The following is a 23,794-nucleotide window of genomic DNA, read 5'->3' as shown; positions in this document are numbered from 1 at the left end:
TCTCCAGTCCTTTCCATACAAACTATTCCCCCTTCACAGTTTATAAACCATTATATCTGCTCTCCTAGTTCTTCAAAATAGTTTCAATTTTAAGTTTTCTTTCCACTACTACTTAAATTCAGACAAAAAATGGATTTATTGTGAAGATCCAGTTTTTCAAGATAAGGAATTATAGAAATTGGGGAACTAATAGTTCCCAAAAGCCTCACTTTGCCCACTGATAACTCAAACCTGCAGGTCCTTCTGCACAGAGAGCTGACTCTACCACTCAAAGGATTGAGATTTCCCTCCCAGAAGCTGGAATTGGAAAAATGGGATGTATGAGAACAGAAAGCCAAATGCCACCTCTTAGTAAGCGAGCAACTAGAAAAAAAACCCACGGCAGTCATTTCATCTCTCAAGATTCTTCCAAGGAGGACAATCTTTCCCACCCTAGAGAGAGTACTGAGGTGGCATCGCTTCTCTGGGAACAAGGGACAAAGCTCCACTGATTTCCTCATTTTCTGGCTCTAAGGAGGACAGCAGAACAGCTACTCTGTCTCCTAATCATAGGATACTGTCAGCAGTATCCAAAACTTCAGCTCCAGGTTGGTTTTGTAACAGGGATTTAAATCCAGGATTCTCTGGACAAGGCTGGTACCTCCCTTTACACAATTGTTCATAGCCACGTTAATTATTCTTGGCTACCTGGTTTGACCTGCAATAGAATAGATGGCAATAATTCAAAGCAGTGGATTATCCTACAATGAATAAATAAATAACAGCCCCATTTTCCTCAGGTAGATTTTTCCCAACAGCAACAGGAAAACTGAAGGTTCCTCCCTCTACCTCAGCCTCTAAAAAGAAATCAAACGCTAGCTGGTTCTAAAAGGAATTTAAGTGCATCCAAACAGTCCCTTGGCTTAGGCAGAGGAAACTATTTGCCTTTTACACTCCTTGAAAACACTGCTTAAGATCTCTTTTTGGGAAAAAGGTTACACTCAGACAACCACTCTTCAAGGAGTTTTTCTACGTCTAAAGCAAAGCAGAGTTAACGTCGATTCATTTCAATTTCAGCCACAACCTTCACTGTGGAAAGTCTTCCTGCCTTAGACACCTCTCAAGAGCAAAAGGACAAAGGAGATGGGAGCTCATGGATATGGGGAAAAAAGAAGGTAAAGAGGAAGAAGTAAAGATTTTAGAGCTAAGTTGAACAAGGGTTCTGTTACTAGCAGAAAATACTATTTCCTAAACAGCTTCATGTGATACTGGAAATAAAGAATGCAAGGCTGGGAAAAATCCACACAACAGGTTTCATCTGGAGAGGGTTTTGGTGGTTTTTACATCTTCCAAAAACGCTCTACATTCTCCAGTACTTTGGAGGCAACACCTTCCATCAAAGGGAAATGTCTGGGAGTTACTTTGTAGGATAAAACCTGAGCCTTTCCAAGGGCTGACACTGGATGTTGTACCTACAAATTCTGCTGACCCTCAGTACCACAATTCCAGTCAGTGCAAAAATCAAGGCTTCCTGGCACTTTTATTCTTTAAAACAACTTTCAGAAAAAGAAGCATCAACATCTTAAGATGCTTAACAGAAAAAACAGGCTCAGCTCTCCCTCTGAACCCGCCCAGCTTAAATCTGAATTATTCTCAGGCCAACCGTCAGCTGGAGCCTCTTGATTTTCAGCTTCCACACAGAGCAGAAGTTTTGAGGCTCTGTTTCTACTGGAATTTTTCTTAATAGAATTCTGGATATTGAAGCCAAGTTCACATTAGAGAGCCTGAGTTTTAAATTCCTTAAAACAATTACACAGTTAATTTAATAAAGCCATTGTTTAAAGGAAATTAAAGGTAAATATTTTGATCTTTACAATAAAACTGTTAAAAGGGAAAAATAAAAACTATGGTCAAACAAAATCTATGGAGAAGAACAATGCAAGGAAATTAATTCAACTGTGATTTTGAAGATTGCTGGTTAGTTAATGAGGAGCTTTACTTCTGTGTTTGTATTCAAGATCTATTTTGAGATTTGGAGAAGCAGGTGGGATTTGAAAGACACATCTCCAGTTTATCACTGGAACTATCAACATCCCATCCAGGAGCTTGAGATCCAACCCAAACCCCTCTGAAGATCCTCTCTGCCAAACTGTGTGGGGTTTTTGCTGCAACTTTGTATCACACAGTCATTATTAATGGTTTCTGTTTGTTCATTCTGAAGAGCCTCAGCTTCTATTTGACATTAACTCACTACAGCTTCACTGGCTGCTTCTGATCCCAGATTTAGTGAGTGGTGGGAGGGCAGGGATCTGTGGCTGAGGAGCTGGACAGACAGCCATGGATGAGGCAGCTCTGGATGAGGCAGCTCTGCATCATTTGCTGCAAAGCAAAAAGCAGATTTGTTCCTACCCTCCTAAAAATTAACCTGGTCAGAGGGAGATCCTCTGGAGTACCCCAGACCTATAAGTGAATTATCAGTGCTAATAAACAACAGTGACAAAAGGCTTCCATTCCATAAATAAACAGCAGGAGATGTTTGGGCTGCATTTGTTTACCAGGATTTGTCTTCTCAAGCTGGTACCATCTGTAAAATGCCCTTTTCTTTTGTTCACTCAGGTCCGACCCCTGCTGCAACAGCCAATGGGAGATCCGGCTCTGACTGATACCTGTGAAAAACCAGAACAGAACAAAAACAAAGAGAAAGAGAAAAGTTCTTCTTTACCAAACATTTTAAAGTGGTTTATCTACTGATAAAAGGTGGTGTCTTACAAAGCCCAGGAAGTTGTGATGCTTCAATCCCAGAAAAAGCAGAGTTGAAGCTTCCCTGCCCCATCCCCAGCTGCTTGAATTTCTCCCTGGGGTTATGCTCAACCTCACTCAATGCACACCCTGGAATCTGCACCATCAACCCCCAGGCAAAGAAGGTAAAAACTGGGAAGCCAAAGCTATCACTGACTTGAATTGTCCACAACTTCCGTGATCCCTAAACTTCTTCATCTGTGAAATGGGAGCAAGTCCCTTCCCCACTATTATATATAAATAATGATTGTTAGGAAATCCTAATCATTCAATGCTTGAATAAGAAGGGAGATAAACACAGAAACCAGTTTATATGATATAGATCAAATGAGCCCAGAAATGGAGCAAACCAACTGTCAGCAGCTGTAACAACAGCCAGAAAACAAACCAGAAGAGGCAGCTGTCTGTCAGCAAAGCAGGAACCAAGCTCGAGGTACTCAGGCATGATTAGGGACAAAAGATTTTTCAAATGTTTTTAAAGCAAGACTTCTAAGAAAACAGTAAAAAGAGCAAAAAAATCCTAGAAGTTAATTCAGTTATTTCCAAAGCATGACAGGGAATGAAGGATCAGTGCAGGAAGGGGAAGAAGTGATCAGCAGAGGAACCGAATAAAACAAGAGGCTTAGAAGTGCACGAAGAGGTGAGCCACAGGTTCATCGGAAAACATAAAAAAGGCAGAGTTGGCTGAGTAACTGAAGAAGTACTTCAGAACTCCCCGTGCTTTCCACAAGGCCCTTCAGCCATCAGAACAGGTTAACAACATCCAAACTCCCCTGAGCAGTGAAGTTTTAGGAGGTGCTCCAAGTACCAATAAACTGCCGACACCACCTGTGCCACCACCTGCCCGGTGATATCACCCAGGCAGGTAGAGGCTGGCTTGCACACAGAACCCAAACTGCCTCCCCCCTCTAGAGATGCATCGAGGTTTTATAAGCTCTCATAATCATATGTAACTCAGGAGAAACAGCCCCCTGTAGTTTTACCACTTCTAATGTGGGGGTTTATTATGCTTTTTGTTGTGTGTTGAAGGTAGTTAAGTTCAGAACGTCTCAACTTGACCCTCAAGTACCATATTCAGGCGGGTTTACTCCAACCAGATTTTTAAAATCACAGGGTTTATACTCTTAATTGTTCTTCCTCAAACAGAATTCTGGAGGCTATGAAGTTTTAATTGTCCTGGGGGAAAGGGATGGGTGTGTTTTGTTTCGGATATAGGAGCTCACTGCTGTTCAACAGAGCCGTGCCCACCAACAGACCCTGATTTTCCCAAAACCCATTCCCAGAGATTGCCTTGCCCTCAACTGACAGAGTTCAGGAACAGCTGGGGCAGCCAAGAGCTGCCTACCCCCAGGGCCCACAGTGGGATCTAAAACTGAGTTTATACTACTGGGGAAGTGGAATTATTCAACCAACCACAGTCCTGAGACCCTGCCAAGTTTACATCAAGGAGCTGTGGAAGCACACATGTTAGTACCAAAAGAAGGCAGTCTAAGTTGGTAACACTCTCTGGCCCAAAACAAGGCTCCAGTGTAGTTGAAATCCTGCCGTCTGTATGCCTGATCACCAGTGAAACACCAAGTTTTGAAAATTTGCAGCTCTTCACCTATTATTATGATTTATAAAAGCCAATTCTTGTCCTCTGCTGTGGGACACAAAGGTTTGTGTCTCACTGCTTCTGGCTGCCCTGCTCCCATTAATTAATCACTGGGTAACAGCTCCAGTCATTTACTTGTTTACTACGGTCCACTTACACTTATTGCACTGAATTAGAGTGTGTTGAGTGTTTGGATAACAACCTAAGATACAAGCACAAAGCACTGATGGATAAAAACTATAAAGAGAGATTAAATGTCTGCCATGAGTGGAAAACACAAATTCTGCTCAAGAGGTTGCCTGACACTGTCACACGTGGCACAGATGTGACCACTCCAGACAATCTGCTCGAGGCAAGGCACAGCAGCAGGAGCCAAAAGACTCAAGCTGGGTCTTGCCATGTCCACTTTCAGGGAATCATAGAAAAATCTGAGTTGGGAAAGACCTTTAAAGGTCATCTAGTCCAACCCTCCCTGCAATGAGCTGGGACGTCTTCAACTGGATCATGTTTTTTAGACTTCTGCTCAACCTGACCTTGAATGTTTCCAGAGATGGGGCAGCCACCCCATCTGACCAACCTCTGCCAGTATTTTACCATCTTTCATCATAAAAAGCTTCTTTCCACAAATTATGCACTGTCCCAACGTCCTGAACTGCATCAAAGTTCTCCCAAACAGAGCTGGATCTGCGTTGGGATCCTTTTGTGGCTGTCATTTAACCACAGTAGCTGGGCCTCTGACTCACTGCAAGTCCTCACAGCTCATAAAGCTGCTTCTGCAAGATGTTTTTAAGGCATAAAATTTATCTGCACCTCAGCAAGGTTTAGAGGCCCCAAAACTATATCCCAACAGCTTGACCAACCCCAGGTCACATGCAAAGACTTTCAGAAGAACTCTCCAGGATCTCCAAGATCCCAGTGCAGTGGGATCCAAACCCATCCTTCACTCCTTTTAATATAAAACGCAAACCCCCCCCAAGTGGGTTTCACACAGCTGACTCACAGGACAGTGGCCACCAGGACCCTCCTGTCACGTTGTCTCTAATCACACAGCCTTACGGAATTGCACTGGCAGGAAAAAAGAAATCATCCTGCTGCCAGAAGCAGATTAATGAAATAAGTTCTCTGGGGTAGTGAAAATCCAGCTGTGCTGAGGAAATTCACTCTCCAGATGAAGCAGGAACCTCACGGAGGGCTGTGGTGCTCCGGGCTCAGCATCAGCAGGGCCAGGAACACACCTGGTTACGGACACCACCAGTTTTCTCACAGAAAAAAATGAAGAGAAGTGGTATCCACAAAGGATTGTTGCAGTTCAGCTGCTGACTCCTTGTGTCACACAACACTCCTTCCCACAGCAGGTCACACTTCCCAGAGATAAACAAAACAGAGGCAACAGTCTGTGCTCACTTCCCTGGCTGGCCCTGCTGTCTCCTACACAACTGATTCGAGGAGAGAGTTTCCCTTCCAAATACATAAAATAAATGGCAAAATACATCATCAAGAGCAGGCCACTGCTATGTGCAGCTCAAATCTGCTCATAACCCTCAACTCTGCTATTCATCAAGTCTTTGGGAACTGGCTTTCACCTTCACAGATAGATTTCTTCAGCAGCTCTGCTTTGCATGTCTTTAATGTTTCTTTCAGGAGAGGTTTTCAGAAGCACCTGGAATACGTCAGACCTGGAGAAGAAAGTAACTGACTGTGTTTTAATTCTTCACTTTGTAAGCGAAGTCCCAGATTCAGAGAACAAGTGCTTGCAAAGGACATCTATCAATTCAGGACATTAGCAAAGCTTGTTTACAGAAAACCTGCAAAGATCAAAATCACAGAAAAACAGATCTTCCTCTGTGTTGTGATGAGTATAACAAGAAAAAAAAAAAAAAACAGGAAGGAAAATGTTTCTCAGAATGCAGTTTCATGCCATTTCAGATAATCAGTAACTCAGGAGTTTTCTGAATTCCCTTCACAATGGAACTAGTTAAGTTTCACTGTGTATTGGCGTTTGCTCAGGATCCCTGTGTGTGGGTTCCAAACGTTTGGGGATTCTCTTTGTTCCAGCAGTGCTCCAAGGCTGCCCTCCACTGCACGTGTGTTTAGCACAATCTAAAGCCAAGTCCTGGAGATCTCCTATCAATTAAGGCAGAGACAGCAGGACAGGGCTGGGTTGTACAAGCAGAATAATTGGGAAGGTTACCAGAACTGCACCCTGGAAAGCTCTATGTGCATTTAAAAACAACCAGAAAAATGACTTCTGCATTTTACTGCTCATGGGGTTTGGGTTTTTTAAAATGGTGGTTTGGTTTTTACATTATTGAGAATTGAGAAAACTGAATCCAAACTTCTGCTCTGTAACCTCAGGAGAATAAGGGTTGGGTTTTTCTACTCCTTCACTCCCTATGTGTAAAAAACAGCAAAGGTAATATTTCCAAACCTCGCAGAGGTGTCATCCATCAAACCACTTTAGCTCATCTGCAGAGGGCTCATCCCAGTGCTCTCCTCCCTCTCTCCTTTACTGTAGAACAGAAAGACATCAGCTCCTGAAAACACTTCCCCCACCCTCCATCTAACTTTGGAAGCTCAAACAGCATCTCTGAGAAAAGCTTACATTGCTCTCTTCATCCTTTGCCTTCTGACCACAACCTGGTGCCCAGGTACGATTCTCGTGGCAATTCAAGCCAACTGCAGCACGCGACTCCAAATTATGTTTGATAAAAATTTGGCAGCTCACCTGCTCCACGTGGGGCTGAACGCCCACCCCTGAGCAGACTGCAGGGATGTTAAAAGGAGCTCCAAACACCAAGGCAGGAAATTTCGCAGGAACTATTATTAGCTCCTGTTTATACTGTCATTTTTCTTATCAGTAGGAGATTATTTATACAGAGCCCAACCCAAGTGCTTCTTGTTTATCTTATTACAGACACCATTAAAAAAGTTTCTATAAAAAGCAGCTCCTGTTTTTAGGACCAGCACTAGTAAGTGTTATGCTAAATTTTTGCTTCTTATCAATCATTCTCTTATTTTCAAGTCACTATTTAATACCCCTGTTACTATTTTCCAACCTGCCCTGTCCTCTCCATACACCAGGCAGCCCTGTAGGGTATCTTCCAGGTTTAATTTTTCCTGTCAGATTCATTATCTAAATGACTGTTAAAGTTTCTGGTAATTTTACAAGGATTAAGAGAGCCTCAACACTTTTCTACTGCAACAGCTGACTTTAACCTTCAGCTCTGTGCTCCCCTCTCCTGCATCCTCCCTCTCCATCACTTCCCTTGTGCTACAGCAGGAAAAACAAGAGGAAAAGCTGTTTACTGATGCAGAGCTGCTCTGTAGAACTGTGGCTGGTGTAGGAATGTGGATTCTGTGAGTGCTTTGCAGTGTTAGAATTAAGATGGGGAAAAGGAGAAATGTTTCTGAATGAAAGTGTAGTTTGAAGAATTAGCAAAATAAGGTAAAAAGGAGGTTTCAAGGGGTCACAGTTGCAGTAGAGGTTTCTGATCAAGGGCAGAACATGGCAAGTTACAGAATGGGGATAAATAAGGTCATAAGGACTGGGGAAACACAGAATTTTTTAGAATACTAAAGACAATTGGTAGAGGTTGAAAGGAAAAGTTGCCAACAGAGGCAGTCAAGCCAAGCCACCCTCCTGGACAGAGCCAGCCATAAATTTTTCATTTCTTTCTTGCCTCTTCCCAGGGCAGAAGGGATGAAGACTAAAAGCTAATTTTTCTAATTTTCTCTTGTATAAGTAACTTTTTACAGAAAATCTTTTATCAGTAAGACTAAGCCTGTAAATCCTGAGCTGATGCCATTGGGCACCAAACTATACAAACTGGTTTTTTACTGAAACCAGAAGTGGTTCCCAGGCATTCCTTGGGAGTCTCTTCCCCAGCTGAAAGGGACATTGGAGATACCTAAGAATACTCAAGTCAGCCAGCACTTATCAGGCCTGAGACAGCTCTGGAAGGGAGAGCCCTGGGACACTCTGCTCCAGATCTCTGTCCTGAGCTATTTCAGTCACTCCTCACCACTCCCTGCTCCTGAGAAGAAGCTGATGTGTCTCCCTGCTATAGCTGAGCACAATCTTTAGTCCAGTGCCTCCAAACACCTCTTTGAGATTTACTATTTCTCTCAGATAAGCCCTAACTATGGACTTAGCAGGGGCACGTGCTACACAAGGCCGGGGGTTTATTTAAAATGAATCAGCCCCCACCAAACACAGGAAGGATGACAAAGATGCAAAGATCTACTGGTTTCCCATGGATTTGGCTTGAGAACAAGATAATACCACAGTGCCTTCAGCTCAGCCCTCGTTCTGTCCCACTGAGTGCCTCAAGTGACACCCTGCAGTATTTCTCTGGTGCCTCTGTGAGCACACTGTGGATCGCCCTCATGTTACGCAGGAGGGTTCCGTGGGAAGGGTGTGAAATTCAGTCAACCATGCCTGAAGTGGATGGCTGGCATCATTTACTCACAGGAGGAAACAATGAGAGCTCCCAAAGGCTAAATGCCAACTTAATGCCAACTGAAATCCAAGAGAACAGGCTCAGGATGGAAGGAGTGAAAGGATCAGGTGTGAAGGGACTGGTCTTGCCTTTGCAGGGTTATCAAACACATGCACCAAGACACCCAGTTAATTATAATTAGATCCATTCCTTTCACTGATACACTTGGATCTGGTGTGGTGATTCTGATTCATTGACCCCACATGTGGCAGTCCCACGGACCAAAAAAAAACCAAACATTGGCTCCTTTTGGAAAGACTCTTTTTGTGCAATTTTCCCCTCTGTGCAGTACTGCTCTTGCAAGGGAAGCCAGCCTGACTTGCTGGGTGCTACACAGAGGTTAATTCAGAGCTGGGTTCTTCCAGGGCTATACTCAGGCAAGGAATGAACAAAAGTAGGAGAGTGACCCACCAGCTACCAAAATTTTAGGGTTCAGGTACAATTTAAGTGATTAGACTTATTCTTTAATTTTTAAAGTATTAGTGCTATCATCTGATAAGGCAAATAACATCCCTTACATTTATACAAATCGTTAATCTCTGTGGTTTTCCAGATGAAACTGAAACCAGGGAAGGACAAGTCATTTTGCCCAGGATCACAGAAGAGCTGGAGACATGGAAGGAATTCCTGTCTCCATGGCTGAAGCACCAGTTTTTGCTTGCTCACCTCAACTGCTGCCATGTCTGCAAACCCAGAGCTCCCAGAGAGGTGGGTTCTTACGACATTCCAAATCCTGGAAGTATCATTAAAGAACAACTTCCCTCCTACTCATTTGGCATTCCCAGACATCAGGGAACCTTAAAAACTATCTATTTCAAGATCTTTATCCAAGTTTGGGTTAAAAAATTAACAAACTTTAAATGTGTAACGTGGGATTGAGCTTTCTGGGATTTATCATCAAGTCTTCATCCTACAAGAAGGGCTGGAGTGAATCCAGGGAAGGGAACGGCACTGGGGAAGGGGCTGGAGCACCAGGAATGGCTGAGGGAGCTGGGAAAGGGGCTCAGCCTGGAGAAAAGGAGACTCAGGGGGACCCTGTGGCTCTGCACAACTCCCTGACAGGGAACAAGGGACAGGATGAGTGGAAACAGCCTCAAGCTGCACCAGGGCAGGTTCACTTTGGATATTGGGAACAATTTCTTCATTAAAAGGTTGTCCAGCCCTGGCACAGCTGCCCAGGGCAGTGGTGGAATCCCCATCCCTGGAGGGATTGAAAAGCCGTGTGGATGTGGCACCTGGGGACATGGGTCAGTGGTGGCCTTGGGGGAATGGTCTTAGAGGGCTTCTCCAGTCAAGAGGATTCTGAGCATACCACGAGCTCTGCTGTTCCAGGCAAGGCCTGTGTGCCTGGAAGGGAGAAATAACAACATCCCACCCCCCCATGGAGGAGCAGCAGGACTTTGTTACCCTCTGTGTAAAGCTCTGGGAAAACACCCAGGGAAGAAGAAGTGGCACCACTGCAGTGAGTTCACCTGTTTGGATGTGACCTGTCAGAGCAGAGGCCACCCAGAACCACTGCTCCTTCCAGGTAAAATCCCAGCTGGTCTGCTCATCCCTCAACCTCCCTTCAGATTTTCATTAATCATGGTTCAAAGGATGGACAAAACTTCCAACTCTCATAGTCCAACTCCTGGCTGCAGTGGTACCAGCTATAGCTGTGTCTCCTGACTATTCATATACTTTTTAATATATAAGTACACATTATCTCTCTCTCTCTCCATACCCAGAGATGCAGATACACATCTATTAGCCACACTCAACAAACAATTTAAGAATTAAGGAAAACTGTTCTCATTTTAAGATAAGAACTTCAGGCTTTATTATAATGCTGTAAAATAAAATCTGCCAGCACAAGCCACAGGAAAAAAAAAAAAAGGAAAAAAAGAAAAAGTGATTCACTGGGGAAGTTCCATGATGTGCAGGACAATGGGTCTTAAATCAAAGGCATACATTATCATGACTAAGCTGACAGATCTGCACTGCAATGCAGAAAGCCAAGTGATATTCCAACATCTGCACCGTGCTCAGACAGGCAGTTTAGACACAGAGATTCCCAAAATGAGGAAAGGACTCCCCAAGCTCTTACCTGTTACCTGTGCAACAACTGCTTGGGAAATTCTCCGGTTGGCGAGGAAGGCTTTGATTTCCTCCTTTATCACACTGCTGTCCCTCCTACCAAAATAAAGAAACAACAGGACACACAAAAAGAGGGACGGACCAAAGTGCACCTGGAAGATGGAAAATGGCTTTATTTCCTCTCTTTAGGGGACAAGGAGTGGGGAAGGCTGGCATTAAAACAGCCCAAGTGCCTCAGCGCTGGACACTTCTTTTACCAAGTGTCACGTTTGATCAAAGCACCGTAACAGGAGAATGGATGACTCATGTCCCATATAATTCATATTAGGTGCAGCACTGCCATATGGAATGTACAAAGTTTCATTACACAGGGATGAATAAATCTCTCATACCAGCATAAAAACCTCACTCATAAAAATGAGGCAGAAAAATAAACAATAAGGATAGCAGGGGCTGCATGGTTAGTTACCCAAATGAATATGCATACACCAACCTCCTCCAGCATTCCAAGGAAAAGACCTGAAATTTTGCAGCCTCTGTCCCCACACCCCTACTTTAGTCCCCTACTTAGTCCAGAACTTGCACTGAATGAATGAACTGAGATCTTTGTATGATTTTTACAAGGTCGGTACAGGGAGTTCCGAAAGGGCTAAAACTGTGCTAAAGAGCAAATAAACTGGAGGTTGCACAGGTACAGTGATATGCAGCAAATTTCAACTGCAATAAACACACACTTTCCCCTCCTCTTCCTCTCTCCCTGCCTGAGAAGGGCAGGCAATTAAAACCAGCCTTTATTAGGCTTCATGGGATATTTCCCTCCCTCTTCTCCCCTCCTGCCCCAGACACACTGAAGGCAGACTCAAGTTTGCCAATGTAAATGCAGAATGAATTCTGTGCTGTGGCTTCATTATATTTCTGTACCCAACACTCATCTTCCATATGCCTGCAAATAAAAGTAATTTCAGTTTAAATAAGCCCTAAAAGCATTACCTGAGACTCACTGCACAGGAACCCAAACCTCAGCCATGGGAACTTGGCACTCTGCTGTACTCACCCCCTTCCTGCACGATTCCATCATCTGCAGCCGACAGCAAATGAGGTTGATCGGCTTTTCTCACTGCTCATCTCTAATCCTCTCCCCCCCAAAGCCACATCTTTCCCTGAAATCTCCAAACTACTTCCAACACATTTCCATCCTGGAGCTTATGGACCCCAGTCCTCTCATAGGTACGTCACGAATGTTGCAATGTTGGAGGGGCAAAAAGAATAAATTCCAACATCATGACCATAACTGTTTTGAGACATTTGGCCTTTCCTCTTATTTCTTTCTGCTCTCAAAGCCCACTGACTCCAACTTTCATCCTCAGGAGTATAATCCCCTCCTTTCATCTTTGCCATAATGCTGAAAAGGAAGCTGCTAAAAGTAAAGGAAGGTCAGGCCTGAAAAAAAACCCCACCCAACTGGCTCTCACTGAAAACTTCTGCTTCTTCTTTGTTATTTGCGTTTTCCTGCTCCACTCTGCAAATCCCTGCCACAAACTACAAACAGACAACATGCATCCTCTGCAGATCCCACTGGAAAGCACTGACCAATCCAAGCTGGATTCCCTACTCTCCCTCTATATGGAAGGAATTACAGCAAGTATGAAATAGTGGAGGAGGAGTCATGTGAATCGACACTTGATCAGAATCCTGAATAAAAGCAGGGTGGAAAATGAGTGCTCTAACATCAATCCCAATGTTTGGTACAGCATGGGAAAAACTATTTCAACAGTCAGACTGTGGGACACCCACAGAGGGTCAGGGGCTGCCTCCACAAGGCAGGTGAGAGGTTCTAGGATGGTGACCACTGGGGAACTGGCAGGAACAACTGTCTGAAGCAGCTCCTGCTCTCCTGATAATCATCAAATCCTCATGGAATGGTGTGGGTTGGAAGGGACCTTTCAGTTCATTAGTCCAAAACTACTGCAATAAGTAGGGATATCTTCAACTAGATCAGGCTGCTCAGAGACCTTGAATGTTTCCAGGGATGGGGCATCCACCACCTCCCTGGACAACCTGTGCCAGCGTTTTACCACCCTACAATCCCTATTGGAGCAGTCCACCAACACACCCATTACTGCTGAGCCACTTCTCACCTCCAAACTTTTGACAGAGACTTTCACTCACCTCATCAGCTCCTCCACTTTGTCGTCGATGTCCAAGTCCTCCTCGGAAGCCTCGAAGCTGTAGGACCTCTGGGCCAGGCTGTTGGCCAGGGGGTAGCGGGTGGGTGACATCTTCCCGTTGAAGGCAGACAACCTCTCGTTACTCTCCCTCCCGTTCTGATTCGTAGTGCAAGGCTGTGGGGAGGTGTCGTAACTGTTGCTCGGGGATGGGGACATCCCGGAGTGCTGGGTCTGTGTGGAAGCCGTGGCCGTCGAGGAAGACGCCGGGACGTTGTTGGTGCTGTTGGTGTAGGAGCCGCCTCCGTAGCCAGACCTTCTCCCGAATTTGTCGCTATGCTCTTGGTCGAGACGGTCCAAGGTCTCCAGGGCGTGCAGGATCTCATGCCTGGTCATTCCCGTGCGTCTCAGGCGCTGCAGGAGGTCGATCTGCTCTATGGTGAATCTTGGCTCGTCCGTGTAGTGAGACATGGTTTCCAGCAGGCTGGAAACGAGGGGAAACACAAAATACTTCAGTTCAATAGTTCTACGTGGCACATGGAAAGTACTTTATATGCTTGAAAGATAATTTTGGTGCAATTTTAAGACACACACATGACAGATCCGAAATCCACCTTCAAACTGCCTCAGTCGGACACCTGCCATGAGTGCCAATCTCACTGCACAGCAGAAGGGTTTATTTTCCTTGGAGTGCTCCAACAGCCTTTTGGCCCTCTCCTGACATTCCCTACACCTGAACCAACCCTGCAGTTTGTGCCCTTTTGCTTTTGATAAACCGCTGCTACAGAGACTGTGGCTGCTCAGTAATTAAGGCTGCAACTTGATTCCAGACAAAATTTTGCCCAGTGTTAAGTACCCACCAGACAGAAATCTCAGATTTCTGTGCTGGCCACAGATCTGATTTTTTCTGGACAAGTTTTAACCAGCTATGACATGAGATTTATCAATCTCAACTCTTTCAAATCTTAACTACAAAGAGTTCGAGTTGCCCTAACTTTTGTTGCTACCTTGGAAAAAAAAGGAGATAAAAACACACCTAGCGGAAATTCTAGTGGCCTGTAGGACCCAAGCTGATTTGACTGAAGTTGGATTTCTGAAGTGAGGAACTTTTGAACCTGGAATGTTGTCACAGATTGCCTGCCCTGACAAGGAAAGTGCAGCACATCCAATTACTCCTGAGCTTTCATTTAAAGAAATAAGTCTTCACCCTTTTCCCCTCCAAGAACTGGCTCCTCAGGTAACTCGATCACTGTGGTGGCTCAACAAAAGCATTTTTAACTCCTAAACTTCCCAAGGTGCCACAACAATGAACATTATTTGCTGCAAAGCCCAGAAGTGGAACTGAAAAAAATCACAGTATGCTCCCCTTAATCGCTCTTCTTTCCTAAGTCTCCTGGCTACAGATCCAAATGTCACACAAACAACAAGATCTCCTCCTTCAGAACTCTCGATCTTGAGAAGAAGGGATGGCAGATGGAGGGCAGGCAGAACTTGGCAAGCAGAATACGGCATTTTCCATCCTTCTCGGGAATCTTCTCGTGAGTCAAGGGTTTATTACCATTCCTGCAGGAGAGCAGGGTGAAGAGATCACTCAAACTCCAGGAGACATGACAGACCTGATGTACAATCCCTACGAGCCAGAGCAAATCACAGCTGAGGGAAAGTCAAGGAAGAATTCCAAGGACCCTGTGAAAGCCAGGAGAGGGATGATGGCTGTCAGGCTGAGAGACCCTTCAGGGACAGGGCTGCCTATTCCTCCCCACAAGCTTTGAGGATGACTCCTCATGTCCATTTTTGCCCTGGCACAGAGAAGCTCCCAACAGGAGTCATGGGATGACTCGAAGTCCGTAGCTGGGGCTGAAGAACAACACTGAGAACTGGCTTGTTGGAGAGGAGCTGGAGCAGAGCTGTAAAGACAAACCCAGGATGCACAAATCCACAGAAATGGCATTTGCAGCCTGGAAAATACAGAAATGAGAAGAAAGTCCCATCTTTGCCCTCATCAAGCAACTACTGAGCCCCCTTCATTGTTTTGTCGGAGAAGGAAGCAGGAGGACAATGCAAGGGGATGACTCCCATCCAAGAAAATGCCTGTGTGAGAAGACAGACGTTCTACATCCACATCACAGCTTCAGCCCAACGGGAATGTGCTGTCCTCTGGACAACTGATTACTGGAAATGTCCAGGCCATTTTATACTTTCCAAGACAAACACCCAGACTGTTGAACCACAGGAGGGCACGGCAGGCAATGCAGCAGTCAACCTGCAACTGACTGGAATTGTAAAAACCACGATTTGGAAGTGGCATCCCAGCCTGAGACCTTCGGAGCTTGACAGGGAGCATTTGGAAACAGACGCTGTGTTCTAGGTTTGGCCTCTGGGGGAGGCAGGGCTGCTCCATCCTTCTCTCCCAGCTTCGGGAGAAGTGTCACCCGGACTTACTGACTCATCACAGACAGCTCCAAGCAGCACAGTTTTCAAATAGAAAATCCCTTTAAACATCCGGCCTTGAAGTGGTTTTCACTGGATATGCCAGCTCACCTTTCCTCAGGGAAACACCTGGTTGGGGCATTTCTTACCTTGTATTTCTAATGTCACCATTTCCTGGATCATTCATCTGTCAATACCAACTTTCATGTGCTCAAGTTCTTCGTTTGAACTGAAGAACTTAATGAGCCAGAGCCTTCAACCAGAATTACCTCCACTCAAAATTCCTACTTTACAGACTCTTCAAGATTTAATACTAAAACATACTTTAAATTATTTAATCTTCCATTTATCACAGACACAAAACCCCAGAACTTTTGTCCTTGTAGCCCCGTGAACTAAAAAACTCCCCTCTGACAAAAACAAGACTTTCCAGATGGCTTCAAAAATGTCAAGCAACACAGAACTCATTTCACAAACTCATGGAATTACAGAATGGTTTGGATTGGAAGGGGCTGTAAAATCATTTAGTTCCACCCCTGCCATGGGCAGGGACATCTTCCATATCCCAGGGTGCTCCAAACCCCATCCAGCCTGGCCTTGGACACTTCCAGGGATCGAGGGGCAGCCACAGCTTCTCTGGGCAACCTGTGCCAGGGCCCTCACACCTCCTGCAGCAGTTGGTAGCCATGGCCAGCGATTCCCTTTAAAATTTGGGTGTCATTCCTAATTTGTCTGAAGTACCAGGGCTCAGCTCCTGCATCTGGGTGCCCAGGCCAAATTAATCTCCTTTAGTGAATTACACGGAATGATTTGGTGAATCCTAAGTGTCCTTTGGTGAATTACAGCAATGAAGTGCAGAGTTCTCAGATGCAGGGCCAAGGGTTGACCTCTGGTCACTCGTGGCCGTACGAGGGAAGAGCTCCAGCCTCAATCTGTCCCACTTTGATACAGCTGAGCTTGTGCAGGAAGTTCAATTCACAGGGATGCAAAGGCTGCTGGGCAAGGCCACCCTCTGCCCCTGGAATAAGATGTTCAGTGATTTCCAACTTGTATTCTAGGGTCCTGCTCATCAGTGGACTTAGAAGCCTTGCAGGAAGTAATGGAAGAGCAGCAAACCTACTGTCAAATTAACTCCATGATACTGTGCTTGACACAACCACTGGAAAAATGTGGGCAATTTGAAAAAAAAAACAAACTAAAATCAATGATCTGCCTGTCTGTCCATGCAAAGTATTCTTACAGGCCTCCAACCCTTTTAAGGCAACTTCTGGGTAATTTTTTCAACACTTAAGAGGTAAGAACACCAAAATTAGAGCATCTCCCTGCTGGTCTCACTAATGTCATACAGAGATGTCCAAACTGCCTTGTTTATACTTATATACTCAGCTTATATTGCACTGACACATCTCATTGGTCTTCTTGACCTGGAACTCCTGTTCCCATCTTCACGTGCTTTTCTGCACAACCATAAGATCTAGAAATAATGCTCCTGAGGGACCTTTATGTATTGAAAACAACTGCAGGAACTCGGAATTTTCCATTAAAACCCCAAAACAAATATTGCAAAACGTGGTATTATTGAACATGTTCCAACATTGCCAACTATCTACAACTTTTTAATGAGTAACTACAGCAAGCATTATTTCGAACTGTTACTCGAGCAGGGCTTCAGTTATTTTCCCTTCTTAAAATATTTTAATAAACTTACCCTGTTTAAAGATCAATTTACAAAGCAGTTAAGTAAATCAGCCATTTTAGAATCACCCTAATTTCATTCACCTCATTAATGAGTGGATATTCTCCACCACTTCATCCCCCCCACACTGCAGTAAGAGCCTCTTATCCTCCTGCACTCCTCTGACTACCTGTAATTCAATTTGCTTCCCCCTCTTTTTCCTTGTGAAATACAATCAACTGCAAAAGTAGCAAGAAGTAAAATAAGACAGAGACAAGCAGAATGATTGCGGGGGCACAGGAGAAAATCAAGATGGAAAATACTTTTCCTGAGAACACAGACCGTGGACTGACTCGGCTGTAGGCAAACTTTGCTGCCTGTGTAGCAAAATATCTTCTACATCCCATGCTTTATCTGCTATCAGTTAGCAAAACTCTCACCAGTGCCAATGGGCTGTCAAATTTCCTTGGGGAGACACCCAAAAAAAGAGAAGTAACCAAGGGAGAAGAGCTGTGCATTTTTCTCCCTGAAATTTTGCAAGCAAAACCTCTGCAAAGTTCTAATTAAGCTCAAAACTAGAAGTCACCAATTTTTTAACAACTAAATCTTGCCCTTAAAACAAAGTTTCTTTAGGTCCTGACAGGAAAAAAATAAGTAGCCTGAAGTATCAAACTTATTTACATTCCTTAAACTAAGTTCCCCCAAAAAGATGGTCCCAGTCTACCATTCTAAAGCATTAAACCTTCATGCTCATCTTACATGTCTCATCCAAAAGCAACCTGAGGTACCTGAATCTCAGACTGAAGGCAGAACTCTAAGGAGGTAAGTAAAAAGGAATTTATTTTCCCTCCCAAACCCACAGATATAAAATATCCAGCAGGTCCCAACCAGCCCAATGCAGCACCACTCCTCCCCTTCTAAAGGGACTTTGTGGAGTGGAGGCTGTTCAGGGGCAGAACTGCTCCCACCAGCATTGCCTTTCCTGCTCATACGACCAAGGCTTATTTAACCTCTTTTTTTAATGAATTTCACCCTTTGGATGTGGGGTTCCCTCCCCAGTTTGACAGTCCTGATCTCCAGTGGGATTATGTGGCCAGAGTGTTCTCTTCCCTTATTTTCCTGCATTGCATAGAGAAAAGTAAGAAAAAACACATCAAGGGTTTCTCACCTACTCTCACAGCCCAAGTCCACGCTGATACAAGAATCATTTACCCAGCACTTAACTTTCTAGGTGATGGAACACAGCAGAATAATCCCATAAAAACAGCTACGAGCTAAGTCCATGTCCAATTGAACTCGCAGAAGTTCAAAGCAATTCAATTACCCGTTTGGGAATAAGGCCAGACACCAGCCTTAACACCTCTAACACTTGAGAAAATGGCTCTGGACTCTTTAATGATCACAAGAAATCATTTTTTCCACTCTTCTACTCACTGTAGATGAGTACGAAGCATTCTAGCATCACTGAGGAGATGCTCTTCTACAGAGATCCTTCTCCAATTCCCATTAAAATTCACTGCTTTATCTAATAAGCAAAGCTCAAGACTTAGAAAACCAGTTGTGCTTTTTGATGTAAGACCTATACTTGATATAATCTGCATAATATGGATGTGGGCAAGAGCCAAAGTGTTCGGAACAGGATCCTAAGTCTGGTAATTGGTTTAAGAATGATTCTGATCAAGTCCCATCAACTGAGGCAAACAGGATGGGGAGAGATGCCAACATTTACCCTTTTCTGACATGTGGCACGGGGTAGGATCCCCCTGCACTGCACTGTCCTGCTCACAGGGACATCCAGGATTTGTCATCTCATTTATTACAGCACCAGCAATTTTTGCAACATCACAGGCACCTCCTTGGTGTCACTCAATGCCATCTCACCATTTAAATGGAAGAGCAAAATCACGACGTAAATTGTGGCTTTCCAGCTGATATCGGTTCTTCCACAGTACACAGCTAAAAAATCACTTTCTACAACTCGTTAACTAAACCAGAGTTTTAACTATCACAGTCTAACAGCTTGAACTCCGTAACCTGCCAGATTTTTCCTGTGTGTCTGTGCAGACAGTACTGGTGAGAACTGCAGCCCAAACAGCTGTGGAGGTGGATGTCCTCCCGATACTAAAAGCGGGCATTAAGGATGGCATTGCTATTTCCAAAGCAATGTAATTTGCTTATCACCCAGTCTGATACTCAACCACCTAATTCACACGAAGTACTGCTCCGGATGCTTCCTACGAGAACCAGTGACTACAAAGAAACTCCACTTCCAGCTGCCCACTCTCAATTTTTTAACCCTGTTGTAGGTTATGCAAGCTTGTTTCTCTCTCCACACATATTTATGAGATCCAAGGACCAAGCATAGTTTCATTCAGTCCCTCCTTTTCTACACAGAATCTCAGGCTGGTTTGGGTTGGAAGGGACCTTAAAGGTCATCTGCCATGGGCAGGGATGGCACTGAGAGATGAGGTTGATCACGGCCCCATCCAACCCTTTACCCATCCCAAAGGATGCAGCTTCCATCTTGGTTTTTACAAGATGCTCAAAAGAAAGGGCCTTCACTGAGCTACAGCTGTTCCAAAAACAGAGCACTGACATATCACAAAATAAATCCCAGAATCACAGATTATTCTGAGTTGGAAAGGACCCACAAGGATCACCAAGCCCAGAGGCAAAGACTGTGACCCTTCCAGGGCAGCTCTAAGGCACTGCTGGAAGAGAATTGGGGCATTTAGGGCATAACAGTACACAGTCTTCTGAAATTCAAGCTTCGGCCTTTTCTTTTCTCACTGAACAAGTGAATTTCCTTTAATTCAGAGGGTGGTGGAGCCCTGCCATAGGTTTGTCAGAGAATCTGTGGCTGCCCCATCCCTGGAAGTGTCCAAGGCCAGGTTGGACAGGGCTTGGAGCAACCTGGGATAGTGAGTGGCATCCCTGCCATTAGAATGAGATGATCTTTAAGGTTCTTTGCAACCCAAACCATTGCGTGATTCGATGATTCACAGCAATATAAATATTTCAGAACCACTGAAAACTTTGCACCATATTAAGCAAAGCTGCCTTCAAACCAGGAGCTGATGCTGTGAATTCTGGGGCGTAACAGAGGATTAAGGATCTGACTCATCACTTATGCTCATCAGTTGCAACTCCAGTATTTTCAGAGGAGTTGCACCAGTTTTCAAGAGAGAGAGAGAAAAAACCTCAGGCCTGAAGTGCTCATCATGTCAACGAACACAGAGCCATCCTCATCCATACGTTTGCATAATTATCTCCTGCAGTTGCATCTCTAGGTTCTGATTTTCAAAAGAAGGCCTCCACTACCATTCATCCTGATTCACAAACAAAATGTAATTCTTCTAATGACTGCTCTCATCCCAGGGAAATGAGAGCCTCGTGCTGCAGCAAGGAGGGAAATCAGGCTCCGAGCTGAGCCACGGAGGCTCAGCGTCACCGGCTCTGTTTAGGGATGCAAAACAGCGGCTCTGGAATGCAGAGCTCTGCCACACGCCTTCGATCAAAATGGGGACAATTAATAAGAGCAGCCTGAAACTTCTGAAAATAAATCCGGCGTAATCAAATACTCACCGCTACACAAATTAGAGGAGGCAAGCTGAGAGCAGAATATCAACACATCGTTTCTTCAGGAGGCTTCAAGTTTCTCAGCTGGTTAAAGAGCCCCAAACCCCGACTCACTATTCTACACAAGCTGTTCTTCCACTTATTCTCTGAAATTCTCTGCTGATAAAATGATTTTACTGGATGCTGGCAGTGAGCAAACCCAGCAGTTTTGCCACTCGGGTGAGTAACTTAACTCTGCTTTACATCTCTGAGAAAGAGAGAGAGAACTTGAGATTGATCTTACAAGGCAAAAATATAATATAAATGGCAATTATTGTCATAATCCAAGTCTTACAAAAGGGACTGACCTCTGACTAAGCACAGGGCTGGCAGCCAGATACTTCTGAATTCTACTCAAGGCACACACTGATTCACACTGACACCTTATCTGTCTAACCCTAACCTTCCCTACTTCCAAAATCTGGGTTTCCTGCTATTATTGCAATTCTACAGCAACAAGGCAGGAATTCAAACTCTGAGCCTGGATTCAAGGGCAGAATGAGGGACCAGAAGGACTAACAAACAGAGAGAAAAGCTGTAGTGGCAGCTGAGCGCTGAACCAGGGCCCAAAGCCCAAACCTGTGCCAAGAGCAAGGAGGAGCTCTTGGATTTGAGAGCCAAAGACTAAACTTTGGATATATAAGCTCTGTAACAGCTCCCAAAGCAGGACTCGTGTGCTTTACTTACAGTAAATCTTATGAACACACTGAAATAGTGTAATCCATGTGAAGAAACAGAGTCATTAAAAAAGTCATCAATAAAACTGAGACATAGGCCTGCCATAGACACCAGACTGGCTCATCCCTGGAAGTGTTCCAGGCCAGGCTGGATGGGGCTCGGAGAAACCTGGGATTATAGGAACGTGTCCCTGCCCATGGCAGGGGGTGGAACTGGATGAGCTTTAAGGTCCCTTCCAACCCAAACCCAAAATACTCTGGGATTCTATGATAATTCATAATTTTTAGCTGGCAAGACTACAGGGTATAGTGCTGTCTTCTGCCTCCCCTATTTAATATCAAAATTTGACCAATCCTTTATTAAAATCAAGGCAGAATCTCAGAACTCTTCTCCATTAATTCTGCCACCTGGGGTATCAAAATACTGGAATCACAAGATCCCTGTCAGGCAGGGAAGTAACACTACACTAATTTTTGTGACCAGGAGCTCCCAGAGAAGGGCTGGACTTTGGACAAGTCCAAATGACTTGTTCAAAGACACAGGAATTTTGCAAGAAGGCAGAACAAGAGCCTGGCCAAACTCTTGAGCGTTTTCTCACCACACATACAAGGTCCATCTATAGCATCAGACATGACAAGGTGTAGGACAATTCTCAAGCGAAGCCATCACCAGGATTTCCACCACCTCTTCCACACATGAAGAAAAGGAGACATTCTGAAGTATTTCAGGCACCTTCTTCACTCTCCTTCAGGATCTCTCACCAGCACTAACAACCAAAACACTTCCTCAAAAGAGAAATTTGTTACTTCAGAAAACTAAAATCCAAACCCCGTTTGTTCAGCAAACTGCTGAACCTCACCTACCCCTGTTTTTGTGCTTAACTACAAAGCAAATTATTTTCCACTAGAAAAACAGTTTGCAAGTGTAGTTTTACTGGCACAGCCTTAGTGAAGACAGAGATTATACTTGGAGAACTCAGGAATAGATAACAGTGTCTTCTTGAAGAAAATAAATCATAATAGCAAAAACCATGGGCTTCTGGTCACTGCTGCTTCCACACTGGAGTTTTATTTTAGTTAAAAGCATTTCAGAAAGAAATGAATATCCTAATTAATGCTCTTAAAGCAACAACCATCTCTTTGTGTAACCCAGATCCGAACTAGGGAAATTTCCTGCATGACAGACAAGACCCAGTCTACATTCCACACTGCCAAGGCCACCACTAACCCATGTCCCCAAGTGTCACATCCACACAGCTTTTAAATCCCTCCAGGGATGGGAATCCACCACTGCCCTGGGCAGCTGTGCCAAACCCTTTTGAGGAAAAAAACTCTTCCATTCAACAAGATTTTTTCTTTACGTCACTTTAGCTGTGAAATCATGAATTAACTCCTCATCCTGGTTTATCTTGAAGTAAAACCAAGGGCTCAGGCAGGGCATTGTTTCAGTTAAAGAAGCTAAAAAAGCCAACTGAATAATCCAAGTCACCCACTATTTACATGATACCTTGTCACCGAAGACAAAAAGAGAAAATCAGCTGAGTTTTCTATTGCCTGAGTTTAATTAACCTGCTTTGTGTCGCATTTCAAGGACACTGGACAAGTACAGCTCAGCCTGTGGTGATTTTCTAAGCCACTGTAACTCCAGTGCCTGCTCTTCAATCTGTGCTGACTTGGTACAGTTCACACTCCTCTTCTTTTCTTCCTGTTGTTTTCCCTAAATGATGACAAGGCTTCAATCCAGTTCTTTTCCATCTGCATTACTCACCCTGATTTTCTTTTACTCACTCCCCAGACAGCCCTGTCACTGCTGGCAGCTAAATTCATAAGCACGGGCCTGAGAATTCAGGTAAACTTGAAGTGACGACAGTGAAACTGCCTGGTTCTGTCAGAAATCATATTTTGAGGGATGTAAAACTCATAGCTCACTATTAACACACCATAATTAATCAATATGGACTGTGAAGCACAAGTAATTGCTCCCATATTTATGGAGAGCCCAACAGAGATAAACCTGTGTCAGCTACAGGACTTCATTTTAGATAAATTCTTAATTCCTGAGGTCAAGATCAAGAGTTCTGTGTTTACACCGTGCCTCAAACTTCTCTCCAGCACTGACTCTCATCCTAGTAAGGGCAAAAATGAGGCAGTGATATGATAACTGCAGCCAGGTCACTCCTACTCTTAGGAGTAACCCAACTACTCTCTTACCATGGCAGTTTCACAACTGTTCAATCTTAATCACTATTTACATTCAAAAATGTACATTCAAATTTAAAAAA

The 23,794-nt window shown here is 44.3% G+C and overlaps 1 protein-coding gene across 11 annotated transcripts in view; it reads right to left on the bottom strand.

Moving 5' to 3' along the window:
* The window catches only part of HMBOX1 (homeobox containing 1), a 107,034-nt gene that overhangs the window by 35,303 nt on the left and 47,937 nt on the right, over positions 1 to 23,794 (bottom strand). For 10 of the 11 annotated variants that reach the window (XM_048296620.1, XM_048296622.1, XM_048296612.1 and 7 more), the window contains 3 exons: positions 13,117 to 13,596; positions 10,958 to 11,043; positions 2,535 to 2,645 (listed from right to left, as the gene is read on the bottom strand). In XM_048296620.1, coding sequence (XP_048152577.1) covers positions 2,535 to 2,645; positions 10,958 to 11,043; positions 13,117 to 13,596 — 677 coding nt within the window. The remainder of the gene's footprint in view (positions 1 to 2,534; positions 2,646 to 10,957; positions 11,044 to 13,116; positions 13,597 to 23,794) is intronic. The other variant, XM_048296621.1, reaches the window with a different exon arrangement.

Source organism: Corvus hawaiiensis, chromosome 3 (genome assembly GCF_020740725.1).
Source record: "Corvus hawaiiensis isolate bCorHaw1 chromosome 3, bCorHaw1.pri.cur, whole genome shotgun sequence".
In the NCBI taxonomy this organism is placed as follows: domain Eukaryota; kingdom Metazoa; phylum Chordata; class Aves; order Passeriformes; family Corvidae; genus Corvus; species Corvus hawaiiensis.
Note: the sequence above shows the minus strand (reverse complement) of the source record. Positions and strands in the feature narration are given on the sequence as shown.